The 23,395-nt window shown below is 46.6% G+C and overlaps 1 protein-coding gene and 1 long non-coding RNA gene across 8 annotated transcripts in view; one reads left to right on the forward strand and one right to left on the reverse strand.

Moving 5' to 3' along the window:
* Window positions 1–3,060, forward strand: part of PIP4K2A (phosphatidylinositol-5-phosphate 4-kinase type 2 alpha) — a 131,770-nt gene extending 128,710 nt beyond the window's left edge. For all 6 annotated transcript variants that reach the window (XM_040680801.1, XM_025147181.2, NM_001030971.2 and 3 more), the window contains one exon: window positions 782–3,060. In XM_040680801.1, coding sequence (XP_040536735.1) covers window positions 782–862 — 81 coding nt within the window. In that variant the 3' untranslated portion in view covers window positions 863–3,060. The remainder of the gene's footprint in view (window positions 1–781) is intronic.
* A 2,179-nt stretch (window positions 3,061–5,239) lies between these two features.
* On the reverse strand, window positions 5,240–22,258 carry LOC112531962. 2 transcript variants are annotated; one of them, XR_005856218.1, is made up of 7 exons: window positions 21,917–22,258; window positions 21,490–21,587; window positions 18,553–18,656; window positions 17,001–17,138; window positions 14,739–14,801; window positions 9,203–9,994; window positions 5,240–6,631 (listed from the first exon to the last, which is right to left on the reverse strand). It is a non-coding gene; the product is annotated as an uncharacterized LOC112531962 (long non-coding RNA). The 2 variants fall into 2 exon arrangements; XR_005856219.1 differs by lacking the exon at window positions 18,553–18,656.
* Between the last annotated feature and the right edge of the window lie 1,137 nt (window positions 22,259–23,395).

Consider the following 23,395-nt stretch of genomic DNA (forward strand, 5'->3'; position numbering starts at 1 on the left):
ATGAACTTAAAATAAAAAATAAAAAAAAGCCACGATCCTGGCTTACATAATGGACAAATACAGGCTGTGAATAATAACTGTGATTATTAAAGCTTACTACAGAACATGACGTTTGTGTGACCGCTTTGTTTTCTTTCACTGCCTGCATCCTCAGCCACCTGACACTGAAGGTGGTTCTGTAGTTGCATGCAGGCATTCTTTTCCTTTCATAAAATGAGGAAAATGTAACTGAAAACATCCAAGAAAAGTCTGACTGAAATTGTGACCTCTCTGAACTAGCAGTTGTGCAGCTAATTTGGGGAGTCCGGGTTTAAATGCTGGAAAAAGTGTCTCATTGTTCCCACGTATTCCAGAGCAGATGAGTTAGCATTCAGATAGCAGTGTGCATCAGCCAAGTAGGGACACATTGGATCCAACTGCAGTAGTTCAGTCTTCTCTGCAGGAAGACGCTGCTGTTCAAGAGATGGGAATCTGTGGGTAGTGTGCTTAGGTGTGAGCAGTGGAAACTGTATAGGAAAATGAAACGCAACGAAAGTAAGAAGGAATAAGGAAAGTAAAGAATGCCATTCAGAACCGGGAGGCGGATGCTGTGGGTGCCCAGTGTAGGTGTGAAGCCTCAAGAGGTGCCCTGTGTGTTCTGCCGGAGGGTTGATGACAGCGCGTGCGTGTGGTATCTGCTTCTGAGACCACAAGTTAAGCCATCACAGTGCGGTTGGTGACAAAGCGTCCACTGAACACTGCTTCTCCCTTCTTTCCTCCTCCCTCCCCATCCCCTATTCAGGCCGGCGCAGAAATTTCAACCGTTAATCCCGAACAGTATTCAAAGCGCTTCTTGGACTTTATTGCCAACATCTTGACGTAACCCCTCATGTCACACCGGACAGACCCGAGACCTGGGGACAGCAGCAGTGACCACGAGGGTAGGGAAAAAGGAACTCAGAGAAGCGCTCATCTTGCAGAAAGCAACCCCTTTGTTTACATCTGCTGGCAAAGATGACTGAAGTGGGGTGGAATACTCGCTTTAACAGCTGCCTGATATTCCCAGCATAGTTCTAGCTATTTCTGACTCTTTTGTGTGTGCAAAACAAACAAACAAACAAACAAACGTTAAATTAAATAAATAGAACAGCTTACTCAGAGTGCGCTGTGACGGCCCCACTCTGACGCTACCGGCTGAAACGGAGCAACTGAGCAAAGAGGTGTGGGGTGGGGGTGGGGAGAGTAAATGCATGTTAAATCTACCATATCGATAGCAAATTGTAAACTGTGGATCAGTTTATTTTTTGAACTAAAAGATACGTGACAGTATTCATGACGGTGGTGATAATAATAAAAACCTTACTGCGAATGTTACACTTACACCGTGCACACTGGCACTCCTTACAGACAGCGCTGCAGCAGTGAGCCCGTGGTGCCGGAGCTCTTCCCATCAGGTTCTTGCAGTTTTTTGGGGGGGGTTGTTGGCTTTTTTCCCCCTCTCTCCCATTTCTTCCGCACACCGCATGGGGCAGTCCGGGCTCTCAGGCACCAGGAGCCGATGTCTCCGACCTTACAAAGAGCTAACGTGTAATTCATGCCGTGTGTACATTTTTGCTACCGTGAACTTACATTAAGGGAAAACCTTGCTTGTTTCACTTTGTTACCCGAAGTTGTCGTTTGTTTTATATTCTTGCAGTATAGGAACTAATAACGTTACAAGTGGAAAAGAGCTTATGTGAAGAAGCACATAGTTCTGGGCAATGGTAGCTGCGTCTCTACCCGCGAGAGACGTGCGCACGGATAGAAACTCCATTCTCTTGTAATTTAACGGGAATTTGAAGTTCAAATGCTTACATTGTACTGCTGAAATGGCAGTATTTTATTATAGATGATCCCTCTAAAAATTAACCCCAGATTTACTGTTTACATGATTAGGAAAGCAGGGATATTTCTGAATTTTAGAGCTGTGTACAATATATGACTTTTAAGTTTACATGTAAAGTTATGTTGCAGTACAGATGAAGTACGTTCGTCACCCTCCAAGTGTAACGTGCAGCCATGTACTACGGTGAATGTCTCCCTCACGTCCCCGGCAGACTCCTACAATAAAACGAGGAAGGAGATTGCAGAGGGATTTTTCCCAAGGATGTCTTTTATCACCGAAACGACCCGTCCTGCCGTGTACTCGGATCTGATTGTACAGTGCGTTGCCTGAAACTGTGCTGATCATGTTTAACTCGTTTAAAATTGTTAAACAACGACATTGTATTTCTTCTCTTCTTGTATTTCTCCCTGGAAGATTCCATGCTTGAAAGACAGATTTACACATGCTTAAAGTTTATCTACTTATACACTGTGCTAAAGCTGTGCCTTTGAAATTTCTGTATTGAAATTGTTAGATTTTGTAGGCAATCTAAAGGAAGTCAAGCCCTCCCCGTTGTCATTTCTAACAGAGATCAGGAGTGCCAGCATGCCTTCTCCATTACTAACATCAGTGCTACTCAGCCTGCACCTGTGCATAACGTACGTTTTACTTCCGAGGAGCCTATAGATAGCAGCCCATCACACTCTTTGGTGGCCAAAGGCAACGCTATCCCTGTTGCTGTGTACTCATTCTTTTCTCCTTTCCCCTGCCTTTCCTACGGGATTTTTTGTTACGTTTGACTTAGTGATGTCTGCAGCACTGTAATGTATGTGTATACTTTTGTATTGTATGTATTTAAATAAGTTGGTACTGTGGCTTGGTATTTTGTTGTCCTTTCCCCTATTCCCCCATTGTCTGCATTTATCACCGGAGTTTCATTTCCTGTGGCTTCCTGAAGCGTGAGGCCGCAGCGAGACCCTGAACTCAAAATGAGGTACACGTGGAGTAAATGTTCAATTGCGGCCAATGAGTGTACATTTTTAGACCATTTTAGAAATGTACCACTTTCTGTCTGTGTAGCAGTTTTGTCGCTCATTACCGTTGATAAACTGTTTATTTGGACAGGGCAAGGAGGTCTCATTATTGTATATGTTAGTGCTTAGATTACACTCCAACCATGAGCAAGGCTTTATAAAATAAAGCACTTTGATGACTCACGAGGTAATTCCTTTGGTCTCGTGTTTCAGCCTCTTCTGCTCGCTTACAGACAAATGTTGGCTGTTAAAATGGGTGTGCAGCCAATGCCGTAAAGCTCAATCAGAAACCTTGAACCTTTTCATTAGGTTTGACCCTGCTTCTTCCGCATGCATGTGAAGGGCTTGAGGTGGTTCACCACTGCATTCTGTGTTTGGGCTGTGCTCCAGGAGCAGAGGTTTGGGAGCAACAGCTCAGTAGGTGAAGTCCTGGTCTTAGTACAAAAAAAGGAAGATGTCCTACAGTTATCAGAGGATGGACAGACTGGCAGAATTTGCCAACGCATGTAAGGGCTTGAGCTAAGAGTCAAATATATGAGAATACTTGGGAATAAGCCCAGATAATTCCTGGGAGGAGAGGGGGCTTTCAGGCCTGGAATCCCCAGGCTTTGCTCGTCGGGTCTCCCAGCGCATGAAGCAGCCTGCACAGCCCGAGTGGCAGAAAAGGAGGTTTTGTTCTTTATTCTGACTGACTGAATTCTCTTAATGCATTTGTCACTCCTCACTTCCTTTTGTTTTACTGCACAGACGTAGCAAGACAATGTTTTCAGAAATATTTTTACCTCTGTAATATACCCGGCAGACTTAATGATAACATAGACATTCCCCACAGGGAAGGCTGTTGAGGAGCTGTTCTATTAAGAGCAGGTGAAGTGATGGGGAGAGGAGAGAATACGCTTCTTAATTACTCATTTAATGATATCTCCAGCGTTAACCCAAGCCTGCACGTCGCACGGCTGCTCCAGCTGCTCATGCTGTAGCATGGCCATGCTGCTCCAGGACTGCTACTTGCAGGGCATCGGGCTGCCTGTCCGGGTCACCATTTGCGCTGCTTCTGCAGCCCTGTGTGGCAGCAGCCCCCAGCTGGCACCCGCTGCCCCCACCCCAGCCTCTCTCTGCCTATCCTGGTGCTGTCCCCTGCCTGTCCACACGGGTGGGGGCGATGGATGCTGAATCTCTCCCTGTTGTTGCTGCTGGCACACTGTGTGTGATGCGCCGCTGGCTCCAGCAGGCAATTGAAGCACCTTGGCTTTAGGAGGTGCACATATGTGCTCCGGTGTAGGAAGAGAATATCTTTTCTGATTACATGTTTTCTCCTCCTCTAACCTGAAGAAAGCAGTGATGGTCATCAGGGTATACGAGCCAATGGGCTCATTAATGCTGGGACTGCAGCAAAATAAATGAAAACTTCTTGAGAACCATATTTTTCTACATAAACTGTGTACTGTAGATGTCCAATCTAAACTTCCAGCTTACCCCCTTGTGCTCACCCCTCCTTTCCCACTGTGGTAGTAGTCAGCAAGTCCCCACATCACGGGCTCATTACGTTCCGATGTTCTCACCGCAGTGTTGTGCAGTGTCTGTCCTGTCTCTGCTATCCCTGCTTCTTGGTGTCTTTCAAACTTTCGTATTTCTCATGTAATGGGGAAAAAAATAAAGTGGCTAACTTACTTAGAGGAGAATTCAGCCTCACCTCTTCCTTTCCATCTCGATTCCTCCATGGCAGCTGCTGGTCCTGGAACTCAGTGCACTCCATCTCACCATGCAGAGCAGGGAGCAGCGGCTGTGCAGTGCCAGCAGTGCTGCCTTCACCCCACAGCAGTGTGAGCTACTGCACGGCTCCCATGCTGCATGGCTACGTGTACAGTCGAGTGGCTGAGCTGGGGAGCAGCATCTTCAAGTGGCAAAGACGACGTGTGGGAGATTAAACTCACAAACAACAGCCTTATTAAAAGCATTAGAAAATGGGGGTGGAAAGGACTTGAAGAAAGAGTTGCATCTGTCCCAGAGCAGTCCTGCTGCAGGTGAACCCTGCCAAGAAGTGGGTTAATGCTTACCGGTGAGAGCAGTTCCAAGGCGTCCCTCTGCTACCCTTCCCATGCCTCACTTCTGTAGCACTGACAGACTTTTTTTCCAGGTATATTTCCTGACTGCATTAGGACAATTTAAATCCATTAATATTTGTTCTGTCTACAGTGGACTCTGAGAAGAGTTTGTTCTCTTCCGCTCTCAGTTTCACTCAGCGCGATTCTGCCTCTATGTCATGTCCTATACAAGGTAAATATTAGCTTTGGCACATATCATAATATGAATATCCCCTGTCCTTATTTAACAGAATAATCAAAAGCTGAGCCAGGCAGAATGGCCTATATTCTATTTTTAATGCCAAAATCTAAAAAATAAAAATCACCCATTAAAGCGGTGCTTCTCAATCGTCAGCTACATTTCGTGTAGGGATCACACGTTTTTATTTTGGGAGTTTCCCAGTAATCCATTTAGCACCTGAGCCCAGAAGTGCACAATGATCGTTGTTTGCACAGCGCGCCGTGTCGAAGCGGGCACTCAGCTGCTGGCTGCAGTTGTTGCTGTAACTGCAGTACAACGCCAACCTCTTATGGACTTTTTTCCCAAAGCAAATATCATCATCTTTGCTTCTCTAATGATACTCCCATTCCCCGGGCTTCTAATCTCATCCCCCCCAGCGATATGACATAACATAATCATCTGCTCCTCAATAATTAAGATACAAAAAGTACTTTGCGAGCTGGCATAAATTCACACCTATCAGTGCTGTGATGATTTTCAGGCATTTCAGTTATCGCTCGATGTGCTTCAATTCATAAAGATCTGCTCTGCTCCCCGTCCGCCTGATGAGTTCATACCAACTCAGCTGCATGCATCACATTGGAGTCAACGGAGCTGTGAGAGCCAGGTGTTTTGCAGCAGTTTCACACTTCCATGCAAGACTAGAATGTGATTTCACTTGTTGCCATTCTCCATTCCAATATTTTCACTATTTCTCCTTGATTCTGCATCAGAAGCCCAGGACCGGAGCTCTTCACTTCCTTTCTGTGTACTTTTCTGTTGTCCCATAAAAAGTGTCTCATTGTAAGAAAATCTCAGCCACCTTCTGCCTGCATCCTGCCTGGTGTACAGAACCCTGCACAGGTACTGGCTGACAGCACCAAAGCCCACACGCCCACCTGCAGTACATGGCTCCCGTTTGGCTGTGACACGATGCACCCAACTTGGCCCATCCATAAGGAGTGGGATTTAGTGACTGGAAGATGGATGTGAAAGCACTGTCGTTCCCCTAAGGCCCACAGTGCCATGGCCCAATCTCCCCCAGGCTCTGGGGCTCCAGTTAGGACCCATGGCCCTCACGGGGGAGGGGCAGCAGCTCCATTTACCCACCCCTCCACGAGACACAGTGGCCGTGTTGTGGCAGAGCAGGGGGAGGCTGATGGCCCAGTCACCCATCTGCCAAGCACGTACCCAGCTGCAGGGTCAGGCCTTGGGCGTGTGGAGACACAGGAAGATCAGAATACAAACATGTTAAACACAAACTGCTCTCCTAAATGCAGCTTTCTGTACTTACAGACCTTCAGAGAGGAGCTGCTCTTCCTTATGATCCTGTGCAGCAAGCAGGACTCACTGTCCAAAGCCCCTCCAAAGGCACAGCACTCCATCACTGAGCGACTGCAAATTTACTAATGAGAATACTGACAGCATTTGGTCCATTCCTGTCAAACAGCTTGAAAAAAGGAGAGAAAAAAAGGTAGAACTGTTAGTAATCAAATCCCATCACACACTAAAAATAACAAGAAGCTGTTCCAGCAGGGTGAGGGACAAAGCAAGCTGCACCCCAGGAAAGATGCATACCTCCAAATTTAGAGCAGGCCAGCAGGAAACAGTAAGCGGTGAGCCAAGCACAGATACCCAAAGGTGAAGGCCGAAGATGGTCTTCAAACATAGCCAAGCTTTATTGCTATTAAGTGCTTTAAAACAGAACGAGTGGTTTAAATTGGTCCTTGCTTTGTAGGGAGCCAATGTAAGGAATGTAGAAGGAATAGGACAGCGGGGCACCAGGGCACGCGCACCTCTTGCAGGGTCACGGCACAAATAACTACAGGGGCTGTGCTCTGGAAAAAAGCACCTGAGCTGAGCTGTCTGGGAAGGGAGAGGCCACAGGGGAAGCCAATGGACTTAACTGAACATCGTGTTTCTAGAATTGCATTCTCTCAATACGTGGAGCAACTGAAGAAGAGAGCTGCACCATTATGGGGCTTCCCAGCTATTAGGAAACGCAGTTCCACAGCCCGGCGTAACCAGAGGCACACGTCACAGCCCACCCTGACAACGGGAGGTGGAGAAGTTCAGTGAGCTCACAGACCCCAGCCAGGGATCACATACAGAGACACTTCTGCTACTTTCTAGATCCTCTGCGGATGTTTGACCAAAGTTTGGCTTTAATTCTTTCACAATGCAGATGCCAACATGAAGTCAGAGCCAGGAAATTAATTCTAGATGTTAACAGACAAACTGCTTTTAATCCTAATTGTTGCTTTTCTGCTAAACAAAGTGGTTTTAAGTGGACCTCCCATGCAGCTCGATGTGCCTGAGCCAGCTGCTCGCATGGAGCACTTCAGGCCCCCCCTCCTTGCTCCTTGCACAACACGTGCCCTCACCTTCCCAAACCAATTCCCTGCCCGGAGTGCCATGCTCCGGTGTTTCAATCTCTGCAGCAGTTCCCACCTCGCATTGGCCACAGACAGATCTTGCTTTAACTGTGACTTTTCTATAGCTAGGATTGACAGCGCTAAGACATAAGTGATACTATGTCTTGTGTTTCTAAAGCAGGAAGCCCATTTTGCCAAGCACAAGCCCTTCCTTCCCACCATTACTTATTTTATAACACACTCCACATATCAAAAGAAGCCCAAAGGCACTTGAACTGGCTTCTAGCTACGGCTACCTTCAGTTCGAAATCAAAGTGCGACCCAACGCCCAGGAAAGGCTCTCTCTGAACACAATAGGCATTGAACCTGGCTCTTCAAGCATAACATTTGCACCAGCAGTAACGCACACCGGTTTGTCCTGCTGAAACTAAAAGGTGCTGCTGTTCTAACAATGCTGGCACAAACTCATATTTCCAGTGTCTCTAATTATGGATCTGAACATACTGTGGTGGAAGTCCTTATGTAAGTACACATATTACCCACATACATAATATGTATATTACGTATGTGTATTTATATATGCATATCATAGATTTCAGTATTTAGGATGCTTCCAGAAGAATATCCTGATTTGCACTGAATGTACAGCTGTACTAAAAGCTCTACAGCACAACAGCAGCCACAAGAGGTGAGTCAGACCTCTCACCAAAGGCTCGCTTGCTGGGAGGTAATATATTCTGACTATATTAAGTACCATCAGTGCCAAGACAGCCCTTTGGACAGCCCTTCTCCTGAGCAGCATCTCCAGCCTGTTTGTCTGATTCTCCCACAGCTCAAACATCCCTCCGACTGCCTCATCCATTCCCACAGACCAGATGAGGGCAGAACAAATGGGGCTCCAGCACACACATACAATATGTGCTTGTGTTCCTAGAGCATAATTAGTACCATTCCGCTCCTCCATTCAATGGGGAAACTCTATCCTAATCGAGGGCAAGGAAAGGGGGCTCAGCTCGTGCTGTCTTTCTTTGACCTTCTTCTCAATTCTAGAAGAAAGAGCTTTAAATACATAACTTAAAACACAAGCGTAAACATTTCAACTTTGAATTGGCTGAAGCAATGCAGGACAGTGATGCGCTTTGGTGTGGATTGCTCCAACTCCTTCAGTGAGAGGTGAGATACGGCAGGAGCTTGTTTAGAGCCAGGCACAGAAGCCTTAATGAAATCAGAGCATGGGAAGCCTACTTCTTCCACAAACATATAACGTAAAACCAATTATGCTCAAAGCCTCTGCAGTATCACCCATTTTTTACTGTGAAAGAAATCCACAAAATCAGCTTGAAGGAATCCATCCCCCCTGCAATGGTGTTTCGTGCTCGTTCTGCACGTGTACGCTCACTGCCTGCACCGATCCCTCTGATGAGTGAGCTGCAATGCAGACCCACATCCACACGTGGGTGGGTTACAGCACAGCAAAGCACATAAGGACCTGCCCTGGTGCTCGGCCCACTCTGTCCTGGACAATTGCACTGATGGACCAAGAAGCCCAGCAATGCTGTGAGATGCACCAGGCTGCATCATGCAATCGAACCACGTATGTGGGAGGTGAGCAGAAGAGGAGCAAAGGGTAACAGCTGTTGGTTTACCTGGATGACACAGAGCAAAGCTGTTAAGGGTAGAATGGTGCCAGTTCACATTTGTGCAGCTATGGCACACCCCTTTATTCATGCAACACACAGTACACAGTTATGCTGTGGAGGTCACAGGAGTCAGTTTTCCCTCTCATCTCATTCGCATCAATTAGGAAAATATGCCAAAGTTCACCGAGGTTGGGGTTTTGCTTTCTATGGCAGTGAAGGGACGGATCCTCGGCTCCAGGAGCTGACAGCCTGTGAGCGTGGCCTCGGGGCAGGGGCTGCAAACAGCAGGTACACAACTCATCTTGAAACAAACAAAACAATCAGAGGTGCCTTTGGTGCGTGTGCCAAAGAAACATTCCCAGAGGTGCCCCTGGAAGTCACAGTCATTCTGGAGGGAAACACTAATGGGAAAGGAGCGGGGTGGTGGCAGACAGACGTGGCTGTAGGGCAGCAGTCCCACCGCCCACCTGGCAGCACCCATCTCTGGTGCTGCTGCAGCCACCAGCTGTGGAGCAGGCTGATTCCAAACATGGGGACGTCCCTTCTGTCCTCCTGCTCTGGATTGTGCTTCAGCCTTGTAATTCGTGCCAACCTTCTTCAGCAGTCCACAAAGAATCCACCGCTGCCCTCTGCCAGGCAGCTGTTCTCGAGTTTTCTCTGAGATGTCCTTCAGGCAAGATATGTGCATTTCTCCACGTATAATAAGATTCTGAAAGCCCATATAATCCCTCTGGTCTGGAGGACAGTGTGAGATGGAAGCATTTCTTTGGCATACAATTTGTAGTGCGGTGTTCAAAACTGCAAAAAAAAAAAAAAAAAAACCAACAAAAAACCACCTGCAGAGAAGTGAATGCACCTTCAGCTCCATAAAGGGAACTTAAGTGTTTCTTTTCAAGCTTCCTTTCTCCATCAGTATGGTTGACTGTAAAACAGAGGCTGAATGGAAACACGCTGCACCCAATGCTCCCGCGTGCTGAATTTGCTGCGCATTTACAGTAACACCAGCACTTCCCAGCAGCCTCAGGCCCGTCACACACACCCTGCACAGCACTGCTGTAGAGTTTGGTGCCTGGGAAACTCCCCGAGCACAAAAGGCGCAGTGGTAGCCTGAGGTCAGCAGCTGAAATGAAACACTCGATGGCTGCCTTGCTGGCAGTGTTGGGCTGGGAGATACGGGGAGGATCACTCCTATTCTGAAGCGTAACACGAAGCAAAGCAAGAAGCGATACATACTTCCTTGCACTCCCTTCCGCAGTTGTTGTGCAGGAAGGGACATTAATGCAAATCATTTCTCAATGGCACTTGCAGCTCGATGTCAAGAACGAGCCCTGGGTTGGAGTCTACCAAGCCGTCTCCCTAGAGGAAAGGATTGGTATCAACTGGCATAAAACCACTGACAGCGAATACAGTTCTTTAATAGCCACTTGGCTATCAAAAATGATAGTCAAATATAAACCTTCATTTAAAGAGTTTTACAATGTTAATATAGTCATTTGGACTGTTAGTATAAATGTACTGCATCGTTAATCACAGTAATGGTACATCAGCAGACAAGTGAGGTTTCGCTCAGATCTGTGATTGTCCACATCAGTTCTCTGGCTGCCTTTAATTAACAGGACTGATCTCTCCACTCGTCTTTCTATTTCTGCAGTTATGAAAAATCTATTTCTGAAGGTGGACTCCTATGATAAATGGAGCACGTCAGTGAAGCAGCTTCTGATTCCAGTTTAAAAGACATACATATAATTAAAGCAGAAAGTTTTTCTGCGCAACAGAGACCGAAATTCCTACCATCTGGAAAATGTAAATACTTTCAATCATTACGCTACAAAGTCCCAGCATTTGCTAAAAATGATACAGATACTCAATACTGTGCCACATTTCTGAAGCTTCAGAGCAGTCGTCTACGAAGGCTGCTCTTCCCCCGCTCCGTACACAAAGCACACCATTGCAGGTAGTATATCCACTGACTGCACCTCAATTATTCTCCAAAGGGTATGTTCCAGCCCAGCTTAGCACATGCAATAGGAAGTAGATTCTCAAACCATCTGGCAATTAAATTTCTTTAGTCTTAGTTTTGTGAAAATAGATCAAAACTGGCTTAAAAGCTGAACTCTGATCTGGGATTATACCGTTCGCCCTGTAAGGAAATAATTTCCAATCTACATCATCTAAAGAAATGCCTTCAGGACTACCACGGTGTTTCATTCTTTTCCTTGAAATTTCTATTATTGGGGAAAAATAGAACACAGAGACAAAAATATTTTCATCAACTCTCACAGGTCTTTTATTAGACTCAAGAGGCAAAGAAAATACGTAACACCTGGCTTTCGGATGGGAAGAGGAAACTGGAATTATTTTTATCTGTTTCCCCTCTACACCTCCACTCCATTTCTCCAGCCCCTCATTAAGTCACACATCAACTCAGGACGATCCTCTTTTTCTCCGAACTCCCTCTGACAATGCATTAATTCCCCCGTTCATTTCTGCAGCACAGCCCCTTTCTCTCACGTTTAACCTTCTCTGAGGAGGAGTTCACCCTTTTGCCCACAGTAATATGTTCACACACACACGCACCCCTTTGTTTTTTTAATTCATCATTAAAGCGGTATTCTGTGCTCCAACCAGGTTAATCTGGTGTGCACCACAGACATTACCTCATCTGTGCAGCACATGCAGCTCAGCGCATGCAGTCTCCTTTATGTGACAATCTCTTCAAGATTGCAAATTATCATTTCCCTATCAGAAACATGAAAGCATTTTTCACATTATGAAGAGAATGATGGCACATAAAGGCACCATCAAAACTTGCACTGTCTTTAAAGGACAATGAATACGGGTTAAAATAAAAGAACACATGTTCTTGTTCACGTAGAGTCAGTAGTGTCATTGGGTTTTATAAAGGAATTAAATCTTTGTGTATGGGTGCAGCTTCTTCATTCATTTGTAAAATGTTAAAGGCTGATCAGACTCGTGGCTGTAGCTGAGTTGACAGATATTCCATCAGACCCTCAGGGGATGGTGTAATTAATTGTTATAGGTTATATATAAATAAGTTATAAGCGTATATATATACACACGCGCATATATACATAACCTGTGCACTCAGCAGTTGTTCAAACTTAGCAGCCTGGTCCAATACTGGAAAAGTCAAACCTGCACTGAAGAAATATTTTTAGTTCTTCATGTTTTGGCACAAATTATTTATGACCCAGGACAGCAGGAAAATGATTTCCATAAGCAGCTTGCTTTTCTTCTTTCTTTTCATCATTTTGCCTCTAAATATTGGAGCTCACATAACCCATATGTACGCTCCTTTACTTGCTCTGCCAGCAATGCTCAGTTCAGTGGTGTTATCGTACAGAAGTTGTGTCCGTCTAAATTTCATGTATTGTGCATTAGACGCTTGGTCTACTCATCACTGTAGAACTGTACTAGACTTCCAGAAAGAAAAGAAGCAGTCACTCATAAAGAGCAAAGTCTAGACGGCCTAAACACGAAGCTCTCATACTCCCCTACGTATTATTCAGACAAAGCTTCATATAGGGCAGGAACAGCTGGGCACGCTTTCTTTCCTGTCTTTTGAGAAAGGAAAACAACTGATACATTTGCAGTATTCATATATGACTTGTATTTAGAAACCAGCCATACACTAAATAAAAGCATCTTCAAACACAAATATGTAATACTTCAAAACCTCCTGCTTCCACCAAGCAGCCTGCATTCAGAGCCCACATCCCCACTAACGCAACTGCATCTGGACCATTACGTTTAATGGCCCTCAGCGGACCTACCCCTCACTCAACCTCCAGTACCTTTGGCCTCCACAAGTGTTGCATGTATTCTAATACCTTCCTCTCCCTGCACTCCTGGAAGCCTGAATGAGCTGTATTGGCAGAAACCTCCAGGAGGTCTGAACAGCATGTTTTGAGGATTAGAACGGTCAATACCCCAGAGCAGAATAAAATGTCCTTCTAACTGAAGAGAAAAAAAAAAAAAAAACACAAAGAGGAAATTGCTACATCCCCCCCCCCCGCCCCCAAAAAATAATTAAAAGAAAAAAAGGGGGGAGGTGGATGTCTTCTGTCTTTACATTTTACATATTCAGTTTACATTCCTGAAGAATTTTATCATTTTGAATATATATTGGGAAAAACAAGTCTGAAGAAAAAAATCCACGTCCCTTCCCATCTCTCTGGTTCTACTCTTTCCTTGGAACTATTCATGTCAAGCTCCAAAGACAACAAAGAACTGACCTTCAGGCTGATCCCATCAAATGTCTTTCAGGCTGCTTTTAAGTTTGCCTAGATCTAGACAGCATGCAATATACAGCACCAAGGCGCAAGGAAGGGCGGGCGTTTCTACATTAAACAGAGATAACGCCTATATTACTTATTAGGAGACATGAACTACGTCCCTGATAGCAAAAGATAACTCACTCTATATTTCCAGGACACGCTGATAAATCAATGGAAGGCTGCAAAATATCAAACTGTCTCTTTAAATAATAAAACAGAGATCCAAAGAGAGACTTGGCCCATGTGTAAGCCGCACAGCCCATTGAATCTGTTTCACCAAGGACACCGAGATGCTGAGGGCAGCGCATGCAGCAGTACTGGGATGCTGAGCAAACGCACCCACAGGAAATAGCGAGAGGAGCTGAATAAAGGCAGGAATGCTCTGGCAGCTCTGTTCAGATGTGCAGATACAGCAAACGTGCACAAGCTAAACAGAAACACGCAGGTAACTGTAACCAAGAGCTTTGTTAAGACAAATTCACTTCTGCAGAGCGTAAAATATTTATTATCACCACAGGTGGTGTAACAGTTTGTTTTACAGACACTCGCAAACCTTTCCATTAAATCTATAAAAGGAGCAGATTTACCGCCTTTACTCGAGCTCAGAAAAGTGACTGAACCACAGAACCCTTGGGGAGACAGGAGTCCCCAGCCTCCCTCCCTCTGGGTGACTAAATTTGGGTAAATGCACACAGCTGCTCTGGGCATCAGCATTGCCAGAAGGTTGGGAAGAACTGAAAGGGATGTAAAACTCATGGCTGTGGCTGCCGCAATTGGAGTTGGTGTCAAAGAAATCCAGCTGTCCTTTCCCCAAGCCCTCAAACTGGGGCTTTGCACAGCGCTGTGCCCAGAGCAGAGCACACTCAGCCATGCTGGGGAGTACTTGGGGCACCTACTCAAAAGCACAAAGTCCAGACCTGATTGCAAAGGCCCAGCAGTACTAAATCAACCACAAACAGAGCTCCAGCCCAGACTCAAGGCTCCAGATGCTCTTCCTCTTTTCATTTCCTCTCTGAATTGTTCACTAACATATGTGTTTCCTTTAAAATACCATGCTACAATCCAAAAGCACTTGCACAGTATGTTACTTTGTACCAGAGTAGGCTGCTATTAAATAAAGGTAGCAGAACATAAGGACTACATGGAAGTATACGCAGACAGCATGGCAAAGCAAGCCTTCAGCAGGCAACACCTCCTTTCTGTGTTCCTCTACACGGCATCTCCCAGCTCATACACATGCTTACCTCTGATGAAAGCTTGCCTCAGTTGTTGCTGCTCTATTTTCCCTCCTTCAGCTGTAAGACAACCTGGAGAGCAACACAACTGCTTGAAGAAATGAGACCTCTAAAAGCTCGCTGTTCTCTTACATACTTTTTCAGATCAAGCCTCCCCACCTTTAAGTTCATTTTTGGAGCCAGTGAGCTTTCAATTGCATGTTTGCATAGCACTGAGCCCTTGGAAGGCAGAATCAACCAGACAGACAACCAGGGGTTGTCTCAGCAACGTGGCAGCTTTAAAAGCCAAGCGGATATACAGAAAGTCATAGAGGGCACAAAAGCCTGCTGTTCCTGCCCACAGCAGTATCTGCTCCTGCTCCCAGCTCATTAATTGCTAGTTTTCCTGATTATAGAAACAGCTTTTTCTGAAGCTGAAATGTATGGCATCATGTCATTTGCATATGCAAACTGACATACGAACAATGAACCAGTTGCACAGTTCCTTAGAGAGCAACAATGTAGAGGATTTACGATATGGATGTGGCAACAGGCAGGGAGGGAGTATGTGGAAATGGACACACAACAGCACGTGATGCTCTTTATGTTTTCCTGATAAATAATCTTTCATGCAATTTCCTGAAATAAAATGTTTCACATTAGTGGATTAACAACGTTTATTTTGGGAAAATAATAGAACTAAGTATCTGTGCAACTTTTATCTGCCTCTAGAAGCATGAATATTCACTAGGTTTCCGTATATGACCTCTCATTACAGTCACACACCGTTCTTCCACAACATCTCTACATTATTCCAAGCAGAGAAAGCACTGCTAATTTACTGAGCAGCTTAGCATTTTGTTTCCTTCCTGCTCTCAAGGTATAACCCAAGACATTCTTTTTATGTGCTGTTTAAATTCTACCATCAAAAAAGGAATCCCTCTTTTCTTTATGAGCATTCATTGCTATATCAGAACACTTTACTGATTTGTTACTATTGTTCTCCTAGGTTGGAAGACAGGAGATGGTATTATTACTCCCATTTTATACACCACAGACTGAACACGGACAGATTAGGTGAAAAAGTAAGTAACACTTATTGATGCCAGCAGCCTGCTCTCCAAAGGATCCTGTGGTATATAGGACTTCACAGATTCAAAGCACAGCTCCCATTAGGTCACCATCACCTTTGAGCATCTAGCATTCCCACATGACTTATTTTACAAATATGAAAACAGTGATAACCTATAGATGATCTTTTTTATTAAATAATCTGACCAGGAAAATGCAGAGACCTGTAGCAATGCCCAGGATAGAGTCCAGTTCTACAGAACATCATTCAACTGCCCTAAACATTACACAATGCTTTTAACACCTGTAACGCTATGGAAAGTACAGCAGCAGTAGTGGAATAGCACAATCCTAGGCTACAGCAAATGAGAACAAACCCAAATTCAGGAGCCACAGACACAGGAACAAAGGAAGAAAAACTGCTTACCTTCAGAAGGCTTCCAGTAGACAGGGATCTTCAGCAAGAGAGCCTTGCCTCCACTGCCAACCCTTAAATGAGGTTTCATGCACCTGAGCTCCCCTGGGCTGGCCCTGCCTTCCCACCAGGTGCTCAGTCACTGGTTCAAGCCATGACTTAGCATTTCCACTATGCTACCTCTACAACAAATGATGCAATCAGACTGCAGTCCATCCCCTCTTTCACCACGTGTCATTGTTTATTCCCTAGAATAGGCACCTTGCTCAACGATACTCATGGAAAACATGTACGGACATGGAATCAAATCCGTGCACACGGTGTGACCTACAGGTGCTCAATTAAAGTCCTGCAAGTTATGCTCATTTCTGAGGTGCCACGTTTTTGCATGGCTTGACCTTGCACTTTTAGTAATACTTTTTTTCATACATTCTTTATGCTTGAAGTTTCTTACATTAGAAAAAAAATTCTATCACATGGACTCATGCTGACCCACGAGGCACACACTGGGGCTGACATCCTTTGGTCCACCACAAACATCCTTAGGGTAAGGAAGTAACTGCCAGCAAGAGTGGGTTGTTATAACCGCATGGACCAACACTGGATGGGAACAAAAGGCACAGCTCACCAGAAAATTTCTCAGCTATTGGTGACTGCAGAAGAACAGTGAGACTGAGGAACCTCAGATCCCATCCCTGCTTGGAACAAAGGCACGATTGAGCAAACACCGAGCTTTGCTCCTCCTTGAGCTCACCCCCTTCCTGCCCTGTGCTGGCCTCCACCCACAGCCAGCTCACACTTCTCACCTTGAGCTCTCTGCCCGGGCAGTCCCAGTTCCTTGGGCAACACAGGAAACTGCCAAACTGTGCTTCCAACGATGGGCGCTCTGCCACTGCATCTCTCCCGGGCATCCAACTCAGTGCCACACAACTTGCTTGCTTTACCTGAAATTAACGAGGCATACATTAAACAGACCAAACCCACCTTACCGAAGAACACCAAAACTTAAGATGCAGTAATATGAGCAAGGATCTGAAAGAGACTCCCCTGGGTGAAACTTCTGGGATTATTTCTCATTCAACATACTTGGCGATGATCTGCACAAGGATTTTGGTCAGCACAGCTCGCACATGGCACTAAGAGCTGCAGAAAGTGATAAAGGTGGGGTTATTCCTACAAGCTGCACTAAGTGGTCACAGTCCTACAGGATGTTTTGGAATGCTCACACAGTAATCAGAAATACAGGTAGTGCTGGAAGGAGAGAAGACCACTCTGAAAATCAGTTTCTCAGGAAATCATTCTTTCAGAACAGAAGGGTCAGTTCATGTGAGCTCCAGAAAGCAAGCTTGTGGCACAGGGCGTGAATGGAAATGTTGAGTGAAAGGAATTCATTTTGCTGCAGTACAATGCATTCCTGAGAACACTACTATGTTCAGTCTTGATGTCCACTTCTCAAAGACCTCTCATCTTCCTTACAGACAGCTCCACAGAAGTGAGAAAGATTTGGGAAACAAGTCGTAAAAGTCTGAGCCAAGGAACCATCACACAGCCAGGCTGGGCTGCAGAGCCTCTTCCCTTCCCCTCCCAACACAGCTCCTCCATGGTTACTGGCCAGGCTCGTAAGTTTTGCAGCCTTCCATTAAGACAGCAATTGTTTTTCCAAGTTTTGTTTTTCAGCCTTCTCCTGCTAAGTACCGGAGTCATAACAGAAGGATTTCTCCCACACACACAGATGTAATAATTTGGCTTCTAATCTTAGGAGAAGATATAGATTTCATTTGCAACTTCACTTCCTAAGGAAGGAGAGATGCACAGGCACTGTGTGCCCGCAGACATGTCCAGCCCACTGACCTTCCTGCCAGCTTTAACCAAACTCGACTGAAGAGCACTGAATACTCTCAGCTACAAAGTTCCCACACATTTTCCTTCAAACAGGTGTTCAGGTAGAAAAGGGCACTTTGTAAGCAACCCGGCACAGAGGAAGGTCGTACGATCCTTTGAGGTAATAGGCACTGACCAAGACACAATGAGAATACAGTAATCACAGCAGAGCTTCACGCTGAGCTCATAATCGATGACAAAACAAATCTGTAGAAAGTGCTGGACCTGATGAAGCCAGATTAACAGAACTATTTGCTTTGGTTTTCCTCAGAAATACCAGAGATTGGCCACAGCTGCAGAAAGGTGCTGACAACATAGAGTGGAGGTAGAACAAAGAATCCCCTCAGGTTTGCCTGGCGCAGCTGCTCCATGCTTACAGCTACACTGCTGCTGCAGCGGGTAAGGCACTTCGTCAGCTCACAGGGCACAGACCTTGGTGAGGACTGACCTCTCACTGAGCCCTAAGCCACAACTCACCTGCACGAGTCAGCGTTGCCTGCTTTCTCTGACCACTCCCCTGTCACCACAGGAGTAACTCCACGCCTGGAAAGCACTTTGCAGGTTCTTCTCTATTGGAAGGGCTAAGATAAATGGAAGAATCTCATTTTTTGTACTAGGAGGATGACTGTACTGACACAACTGGTGTCTCCCAGCTAGCATTTAGTACATTTCCTTATGAACCAACTTTGTAGGAAGGTATGTGAATAAAGCATGGCACAATGGGACATTTGTATGACTGATAAGCTGCAAACACCACTACCAAGGATAAACATTAACCCCACACAACAGTAATTGATCCTTGTACTGTCACTAAGAGCGACCCTTTTCATATAAATCATTTTTATTAAAAAATCTGCATCTTCAGTCCTTCAGACAATTATTAAAGGCAAAAGGCTTACATAACCCAACACTACCACAGGTGCACAGCAAAGCAAGCTCTCGAGCAGTGTCAAACTAGTTACTGAGCCAGCTGCACTTCACAGAGATGCCAAGAAACCAGCGTTTCCAGAGTTAATTCATCAGTTTGAAGACAAAACACTCCCTTAATGCCTACGTATTTAGTATCAGATGATGCCTTCCATAAATAAAACAAGTATTTTTGCTCGGACAGTTATAGCATTTTCAACTGGCAGTGTTCTTTGTCTACAAGCAAAACACTTTGGGTTTTAGCTGTGGGAAAATCATTGCTGAAGCTATGAACTTCATAATTAGTACGATCTTCGAGTATTTCTGAAATACACCCATGTCACAGCAAGGACATATTCCTTTAAATATTGTAAGCAGAAAAATCCTCCAGGGGAATAAGTAGGACAAACATGTTTACGATTATTCAGCATTGTAGATTGCTGAGCTGGTGATGTCAGCTGTATGAGGCATTTCTACAGGGGAAAAAAAAATAACAAACAAGAGGATGCCATTGGAATGACTGTACCTATACCCACGCACTGAAAGCGTGCTCGAACTCCTCGTACTGCTGCACCTGAACAGGGAGGGAAGTGCTTCTCACAGATGCACACCCAAAGTAACAGGGAATACATTCAGCTTCCAAACTAACATATTTCAAAGTATTATTTATTAGCAGAATGTATTCCATAAACATTTATTTTTCATTTGTAGTCAACGCGAAGTGCTTTTGAGCATTTTGAAAAGGTGAAGTGAACCTCTCCCCTCAAATCCTTCATGCTGGGATTCAGCAAATCCCCCTGCATCGCATTTTCCTTTTGATGAGCACAGAACAAACGCCGTGTTACAGGGTGACGGCAGCTCCGTCCGTGATGTGACACGGGGCTTCCTGACAGGCCTCACTGTCAGCTCGCACTGCTGCCCGTGGAGCTGCCTCTTGGCTCAGCACCAGGTTCAGCAGCTGAAGGAAATGCACAGCACTGATTTAGTAACGCTGTCGGTCTGCACCGGCCACCCACGCTTCATGGTCCACTCCGATGCTGTAGCTGCTCATACACCTGCAGCTGCACTGCCCTGTGCTACACGAGGTGAGGCCAGAGGAGCGCCCAGGCAGCAGAGCTCCTTCAATGACCAACTGCCCCCAACAGTGAAAAAGGTACTCCAGCAGGTATCACTTTTCAAGCAGCAGTGGGCAAAAGCACCAAGCCAGCCTCAGACCTCAGCACTGGTGTGATTATCAAACCCAGGACTTTATTTTCTGGCATTCAGCGCTCCATGTTGGTTTCTCGTTAGGGAAGCCAAGTTAGCAGCATCTCATTATCCAGGCCCGGCGTATCTCCAGCAATGACACTGTGCCCCCTGCAGTTTCCAGGGGATACCGTCCCTCTCGCCTTCCTGTTCAGAGCTTTTTTTCCAGCCCAAAAAAGTCTGGGTTGAGACACGACAACGCTCATCAGCACAGCTAGCAAGGGCTCGACTTCGGCAAGGAGCACAACACAAGTGCTTGGGCAAAAAGCATCTCAGCATCATCTCATTAACTGCTTTTCATCTCTTGTGGAGGTACTCAGGGGAAAGCCATTACCAGCACAAAAATATATTTTCAGGGAAAGCGTCCTCATTTCTCTCAAAGCTCATCCTCGCTTCCTCCTCCACTACCAGGCAGGCCAGAGACACCTGCATGCCATTCACATGTCATTAGAGCAGCTCCAGGCACGGCAGACCAGCCGTGCACCTCAGGACGCCTCCTGCTGCGCTGCTGCTGGGCCGGTGCCCCTCTTGTGGGCATGGTGGCAGGACCTGCCCGGCCAGGCTCCCTCACCGCACTCCACATGCCTGTAAATGGGCCGCACTGTGTAAGATCATTCATAGGTGTGTGAGGGCCATCCCACATATTTTCCCACACACAGTTAAACCCACGTTTACAGCAATCCTAAATTATTAATATTGCAAACGATGCTATTAACACTACTGTGAATAACATACTAGGAAAATAAAATACAAAGCAACTGCTATCATTGCAGAAGGACTGAGAGCCAGCAACAGTGACTACACTTGCTGCTCAGAGGCTGAGATTTAATCTAAAATCATAGAATTGTTTGAGCTGGAAGGGACCCTTAAAGGCCATCTGGCCCAACTCCCATTCAATGAACAGGGACACCTACACTGGATCAGGTGCTCAGAGCCCCATCCAGCTTGACCTTGAATGTCTCCAGGGATGGGGCATCCACCACCTCTCTGGGCAACCTGCGCCAGTGCCACACCACTCTTATTGTAAAAAACTTCCTTACATCCAATCTGAATCTCCTCTCCTTTAGTTTGAAACCATTTCTCCTTGTCCTACCACAACAGACCCTGCTAAAGAGTCTGTCCGCTCTTCTTTACATCCCCCCCTATAGTTGCTAAAAGGCCACTATCAGCTCTCCCCAGAGCCTCCTCTTCTCCACACTGAACAGCACCAGCTCTCTCAGCCTGTCCGCATACAAAGGTGTTCCATCCAAGTAACAAACTTACCTACTAAACGAACTGCAGCTCCCATACCTTCCTGGACGTTGATCCATACACAACTGTAGCTTTCTCCTCATAGGTGGCCATTATCACATCTACTGAAACTGGAATTTAAAACAATTTGGTTTACCTAAAGCAGGAACAGTATCTGCAGGCCTGAGAAAACAGCTCTGTAACACTGAGGGCTCACCATGTCCTCACTGACCTTGGCTTAACTTAAGGAAGCAAAGGAGTGGAACTTTTCTTGCCCCAAATTAAACGCTGATAATGGAAAACTCCCACTGACTTCAATAGGGCCCTACTGGCATTGCATCCCATCCCACCAACAAAACTGGGGAGAAGGACAGGCTGTGTACTGACAAATACTGCAGCAGTTTACAGAACAGCCAACACTCACAGTGGCTTTTAAAGGACCTCTTTTTGAACAGTTTACCTGGTCATAACAACAGCAATGAAACATGTAGCTCTTCATTCTCCTGTGGCTGCTCTGAGATGAGCTCTGCTGGGGCCCTCCAGTGCCAGCTGTTCATTCACTGCTCTGGGGGGTTTATCTCCGGCCTCCCCACCTCACCAGCTCATTTTGTTAGAAATGCTGAACTGTTTGCGCTGCATCACGGCAAGGAAAGATGGCACTATTCTCATAGTTGTACACATCACAGAATTACAGAATGGCCTGGGCTGAAAAGGACCACAATGATCACCGAGTTTCAACCCCCCTGCTATGTGCAGGGTCGCCAACCAGCAGACCAGGCTGCCCAGAGCCACATCCAGCCTGGCCTTGAATGCCTCCAGGGATGGGGTATCCACAGCCTCCTTGGGCAACCTGTTCCAATGCATCACCACCCTCTGTGTGAAAAACTTCCTCCTAATAGCCAACCTAAACCTCCCTTGTCTCAGTTTAAGACCATTCCCCTTTCTCCTATCACTATCCAGCCGCATAAACAACCCTTCCCCCTCCTGTTTATACATTCCCTTCAAGTGCTGGAAGGCCACAATGAGGTCTGTCCGGAGCCTTCTCTTCTCCAAGCTAAACAAGCCCAGTTCCCTCAACGTTTCCCCACAGGAGATCTCAAAACACACCATTTGCAGCCGAGCTGTTAGACTGGGGCCAGTTGTGCCAGGAGGGCGGCTGGGGCTGAAGTGCCACCGGCAGAACACCACAATGCGGCACACGCCTGACGGAGCTGGAGGGGCTGCCCAGGTCCATGCAGGCCCCGGCCCAGGAGGCTGCCGAGCTAAGCACAGCCTCCTGCACATGAAGGACATGGTCTATCTCCTGCATTAAAGAGCTTTCCAGCAACAATGATCTAAAATCTCAGAGTGTACCAAAAGGCCTCCAGGAAAATAAATAAATAAATAAATAAGAACAGAAAATAGCCATAACGTTGTTTCTGCCTGGGGGCAGCTGGGCAGGCTCTGGCACCCGGCACAGAGACTGCTAGCGGGTTTGGTGCGAGAACCGCCCGCCACACTTCAACACCTACGGAGCAAACTGGCGACTCTTCCAGCTGTCCCGCCTTGCCCACCCCCCACGCTGAAGCAGGAGTGCGTTGTCACACCTCGCCCCTCACCCCCCAGGCGGCCCCCGGGCTCCGCACAACCCGCTCCGCCCCGCGCTCCCTGCGGCGCCCCGCCGCGCCACACAAAGGGCGCGAAGGCGGGAAGCGGCCCCACCGCCCCGCTCATGCCGCTGAGGCTCCGTCTGCACGCGGTGCTGCCCGACCACTGCCGAGGGGCTGCGCGCTTCCGCCCGCTGCTGGGCACGGCCTCCCGCGGAGCTCCGCCTCGCCGCCGCTTCCCGGCCGCCCGGTGCCCGCCATGTCGCGGCGCGGGGAGCGGGTCGCTGCGGGGGGGGCTGCGGCCGGCGCTGGGGTTCGGCGCTGCACCGCTGGGTGCGCGGAGTCGGCCCGGG

This window comes from Gallus gallus, chromosome 2, assembly GCF_016699485.2.
Source record: "Gallus gallus isolate bGalGal1 chromosome 2, bGalGal1.mat.broiler.GRCg7b, whole genome shotgun sequence".
NCBI lineage: Eukaryota > Metazoa > Chordata > Aves > Galliformes > Phasianidae > Gallus > Gallus gallus.